The sequence below is a fragment of the Agrilus planipennis genome, unplaced genomic scaffold, assembly GCF_000699045.2.
Source record: "Agrilus planipennis isolate EAB-ADULT unplaced genomic scaffold, Apla_2.0 scaffold178, whole genome shotgun sequence".
In the NCBI taxonomy this organism is placed as follows: Eukaryota; Metazoa; Arthropoda; class Insecta; order Coleoptera; family Buprestidae; genus Agrilus; species Agrilus planipennis.
The window spans coordinates 525,646-531,200 of record NW_020439320.1 but is presented as its reverse complement, the minus strand read 5'-3'; the positions used below and the strand labels follow the sequence as shown (position 1 = coordinate 531,200).

The 5,555-nt window shown below is 34.9% G+C and overlaps 1 protein-coding gene across 1 annotated transcript in view; it reads left to right on the top strand.

Moving 5' to 3' along the window:
* The window catches only part of LOC108738374 (ionotropic receptor 25a), a 25,634-nt gene extending 22,144 nt beyond the window's left edge, over window positions 1–3,490 (top strand). Inside the window, exons 5-6 of the mRNA XM_018471770.1 lie at window positions 1,194–1,526; window positions 3,057–3,490. Coding sequence (XP_018327272.1) covers window positions 1,194–1,526; window positions 3,057–3,420 — 697 coding nt within the window. The 3' untranslated portion in view covers window positions 3,421–3,490. The remainder of the gene's footprint in view (window positions 1–1,193; window positions 1,527–3,056) is intronic.
* Window positions 3,491–5,555: the final 2,065 nt, after the last annotated feature.

Here is a 5,555-nt window from a genome sequence, read left to right as displayed (position 1 = left end):
AATAGTGATTTGCCTCTGATCATCACGAAAAGGTCATCAGTCCTAAAATTGGTTGGACACGTACATCCACTTTTTCCTATCCTGAGCTAATCTTCGCATTTCCTCCAAACCAGAACAACCCACACCCTTAATTATTTGCGAACAGTAATCTAAACTAGGTCTACCTCTACCCCGTCTAACTCCTCTTTGTGCCTCTAATATATCTTTGACTAGTCCTTCATGTCTGAGAAGGTGTCCCACTTCCATAGAGTCAGTCCTCTGTTCTCCTATTCTTTCTAATATCTTTTCATTTCTAACCTTCTCTATCCATGGTATCCTCATCATTCGCCATTGCAAGACAATCATGTGATTTTTTGGGCTCAATAAAACAAGTTGTAGCTTTCATATTTTCTGCGATAGGGTAAATTCACTAACTACAATGCGGTTGCGTTTTTCATTCAATCAACATTTTTATCAATGAATACATCATTTATTTAAGTATTCCGATGTTCCAGTTTTCTTATGTGGATTTTCGATCGTTGGAGTCCGTACAGTTACCAAAATAACAGAGAAAAATACAAAGACGACGAGGAAAAAAGGGAATTCGACTTAAAGGAATGCTTATGGTTCTGTATGACTTCTTTAACACCCCAAGGAGGAGGTGAAGCGCCAAAGAATCTATCGGGACGATTTGTAGCAGCCACTTGGTGGTTATTTGGCTTTATTATAATTGCTTCGTATACTGCCAATTTAGCAGCGTTTTTAACCGTTTCTCGATTGGATACTCCCATCGAATCTCTTGACGACTTATCGAAACAATATAAAATCCAATACGCACCCACGAAAGATTCATCCACGATGACTTATTTTGAACGAATGGCTAACATTGAAGATCGATTTTTTGAGTAAGTACATTACTAAATTCATTATTAAATTCCTATAGATTACATTAACTAAGGATAAGCAATTATGAGGTGAAGATTTCTTTAATTAAAATATATAATCAAACGCCAACTTTTACCTTAAGATGAAGAAGCCTCTTCAGGGTAAGATTGTAAGATCAGAAAATAAATTTTTTGTAGGTGTTGCGGAAGATATTTTTCACCCTTAACTAATAATCTAATTTTTTTAAAATAATTAACACAAAAAATTGAATACAAGACAACAAACACACTTTAAAAGAATAAATAAAATAACGTTTGTCTCATTTTTAGAATATGGAAAGACATGAGCTTGAATGACAGTTTAAGCGATGTCGAACGTGCTAAACTGGCTGTATGGGATTATCCTGTGAGCGATAAGTACACAAAAATGTGGCAGGCTATCAAAGAAGCTGGAATGCCAGCAACGTTGGAGGAAGCTGTTAAAAGAGTACTACAATCGAAATCGTCCAGCGAAGGATTTGCTTACCTAGGTGATGCGACTGACATAAGGTTTCTCGAACTTACCAACTGTAATCTGCAAATGGTTGGAGAGGAATTTTCTAGAAAACCTTATGCCATTGCTGTTCAACAAGGCTCTCCTTTAAAAGACCAATTCAATACAGCGTAAGTACTAAATATTACTATTCAAACTCTAAAGCCTGTCTGTATTCTTATACATATCCCCCTGAAAAAAATGCAGTTTATTAAATAAAACTTAATGCTCGTCTTTTCAAATCTTTTGCGAAACTCTTTTAAGAAAGTGATTGGTATTTCAGTTGAAATAAAAGAAAAATAGTTCAAAGTAATAGTTACTTCAATGAAAATTCATTGAGGTTTTATGAAGGAGAACAAAAGCTAAATAAAGCACAACAAACAGTACCTCCACGTAAAAAAGTGTTTTGAAACCGAAGGTCATCCTCAGTTACAAAAACTCATATCCTAGAAAAAAATTGTCTACGTTTTCTAAGAAGTATTCTTTGACGTGCCGAATATCATGTCCAAATTACCAAAAGATATATCAAAACTAGACAAATTGGTCACAGACCAAAAATACCCAGAACGCCTAGTGAATTTTGCTAAATAAACCCTTTTTCGGTTACGGTTTTTGAACCCATCAAAGATACGCAATCATTCCCATTATCTATAGGCAACAAAAACGAAGGGAGTCAGACAGGGATGCACACTCTCACCGCTACTTTTTAATCTATAATCGAAGACGCGATCAACATCATTAAAGACAGTACAACTGTAGGGATAGATATACAGGGACAAAAAATTAGTATGCTTAAATTTGCAGATGATATAGCAGTGTTAGCATCTAGTAAGGAGGACCTAGAGATAGCTTTAAATAAAATGGAAGCGGTACTGACAAAACAGTACTGTATGAAAATAAATAAAAATAAAACATAAATACTGGTATGCAAGGGAAGAAAAAGTAGGGAAAGAGCGAATATGAAGATAGGAGACGAAAAATTAGAAGTGGCCGATTTTAGGTATCTAGGAAGTCAGATAAGTCAGGACGGAAGGAGCAGTAGGGATATAAAACAGAGGATAGCGCAGGGTCGAGCCGTCTTCAATAAAAAGAAGTCACTTCTATGTTCACGAACGGTTAATTTAGAAATTCGAAAAAGACTGTTAAAGGTATACGTTTGGAGCGCGGCGTTGTACGGGTGCGAAACATGGACAGTGGGCACGGCGGAAAAGAGAAGGTTAGAAGCGTTCGAAATGTAGTATTACAGGTTAGAAATTATGAGGTATTAGAAAGAATAGGAGAACAGAGGACTCTATGGAAGTCAATAAGAAATAGGTGAGATAGGCTGATAGGACACCTTCTCAGGCATGAAGGTCTTGTCAAAGATATATTAAAGACAGAAATTGGAGTTAGGATGGGTAGAGGTAGGCCTAGATTAGATTACTGTTCCCCAATAGTTAAGGATGTGGGTTATTCTAGTTTTAGGGAAATGCCAAGATTAGCTCAGGATAAGAAAGAGTGGAGGTGCGTGTCCAACCAATCTTAGGACTGATGACCTTACGATGATTAGTTTATCGGTGCTTTGTTACTAATAATGTGTGCCAATGAAAATCTATCTACATCTATTAGTTTCTTGTAATTTCCGATTTATTCGCATGTAATTTTGTTACTATTTTTTGTAGAATTCTGACGCTTCTCAACAAAAGACAATTAGAAAGATTAAAAGAAAAATGGTGGACAAACAACCCCAAAGCAAAGAAGTGTAAAAAACAAGACGATCAATCGGACGGCATTAGCATCCAGAATATTGGAGGAGTGTTTATTGTCATATTTGTGGGAATCGGCTTGGCTTGTATCACATTGGCATTTGAATATTGGTGGTATAAATACAGGAAGAACGCAAAAATTATCAATGTGCAAGAAACAAATCCGAAGAAGCCCCACCAACAAACTAAAATAAAAGTAAAAGAGCATGCAGATACCTCGAAACTAAACAATAGCGAAGATAATAAATTCAATAGTTCACATCTTAGATCACGATTTTAATGATTTGTGAAAAGTAGCTATAACTTTGCTTAGATAAAAATTCCTCCAGTTTAAACTTTAACGTAAGTTTTATTCATATAGGCATTTACCCATTACCTACAGAAACTTTTAACGCAATAAGTGTGGATAACATTCAATTATAATAAACTTACATTGTACAGCCTGTAATTGTAATTGTGTGTCTTAATAAAACTGATTACAAATATAACGCAGATTTTATTATTTTTAAATTGGGAAAGAATATTAATTGCATTTTATTTGTCATGTGCTTCCCTGATATACTTATAAATGCCAAATCAAGAGAGCAACTAATCTTTGTTATTATTGTTTTGTTAAAAAATTCTGTTTCCCTTTAAATTGTTTGGATGGCTAATTGCTAATGAATTTAATGACTGATGTTCGTCAACGTGATGTAATGTACAGTACGTTGCACTTTCTGCATTATCGCTATCTATTGTACATGACTAGTATAATCTAGTAAACAATTCTTGAAAAAATACCAAATTATTGCAATCAACGCCATTGTAATTGTTCTATCCTTGCATCCCTAGCATCGTAAAAGTGAGTAATATATTACAAATCAAGGACGGATAACGCCCCTTCAGACGTGGATTGTGATTTTGATCCGTTTGGATCTCATCGGCACACCAAACCACTTCCGTATGTGGACGAACCGGGGGATTTTCCTTCTACCTGGTCCCCTCCTTCCTTTTACTCTCTGCTTTGTAAGAACAGTTGCAATAGGCGGTATTTCACAAGATTTCTCATAATATAATCCAAGTACTCCAGCTTTCGTTGATGGTTGACAATTCATCCTCCTAATGACCTCTTCGTTGGAAATCCCGTCAATCCAGGAAATGTTTAAGATTCGTCTATAAATCCACATTTCAAAACACTGGAATCTTTTTTCTGTTGCTTCAAACTTTCAGTTTCGGCTCCACCGCTATCTGAGAAATTGCAAACGTTTCTAAATTTTCAAAACTGAGCCTACTCTAACGTTGGTACCATACTTTGAATAATAAATCGGAATATCAGTGGCATATTAGCAAAATTAGTTTGTATTGGAATCCAAGTGTAAATGTTTATTACTCACTGATAAATATCTATTATTCCCTTTAGTCTTGTCACGACACACTAATTTTCAAAATTGCAGTATAAAACCCAATCGCTCAAACTACGCTTTTATATGGGTAGTAGTTATCAATATTGCAATTAAATTTCAAAACCAAAGTCATGTTTATGAAGTTAACTCACATTTTAATTGACGTATGTACTTTTCTAGTAACTATTGCTAATTTGGGAGGTACTGAAAGTCTTACAGTATGTAAGTTACGCTTCTCATTATCAAAAATTGCACTAATTCTACATCTTTTTATTTTTTGAGTGCATATTAATGAGAGGCAGAATCATGTGGCGAAAAATGCAGTTCAAGCAGCTCTTGAATATATTTATAGAAATAAAAGCTATAATCTAAAAGTTGATTACCAATACGTGGAAGCAAATGTCTCGAATGAACATAGCATTTTAAAATCAGGTAAGTTTCAATTTATTACAATAAATGATAATGATACGGCCTGGCTTCTCCGAAGTCACTTGAGTTTATTTTACCCGCTTTAGCGTTTTTACTATAGATGTCGTGCATGCGTGTCGACGAAACGTTGAGAGCAAACACGGTGGTTAAAAAGTCAGAAAACTGACAATAATAATAATCTATTGTATTGCACACTCCTATAAAAGCAGATTGTGCAATTTGTAAATTATTTTAAAAACAATTTTGCCTGAATATGACACAATAATTGTTTCAAAATGTCGGGATTCTAAGATACCTTAACCCAGGGTTTCTTAAGCCTTACATGGCTTCCTTTCTAAAGTCATTCGTTCATAATAATCAATACAAAAATTGGCCTGTCTAACTAAAGACTTCTGAAGGCTCTTTTTGCGCTTTTTTTTACTATAATTGGGGTCAGATTTATTCAGACTTCAATAGCATTGGTGTTTCCTTGGCTTTAACATTTTTAGTTGCCTGTCAACTTACACTGCAAAACGAGTTAGTACAAGGCGACTATGTTCATCAAGGTAGAGTTCTTAAAAACGAATGAAATTGTATTTGCTTTGGCTTTAAGCCTAGGGTATCT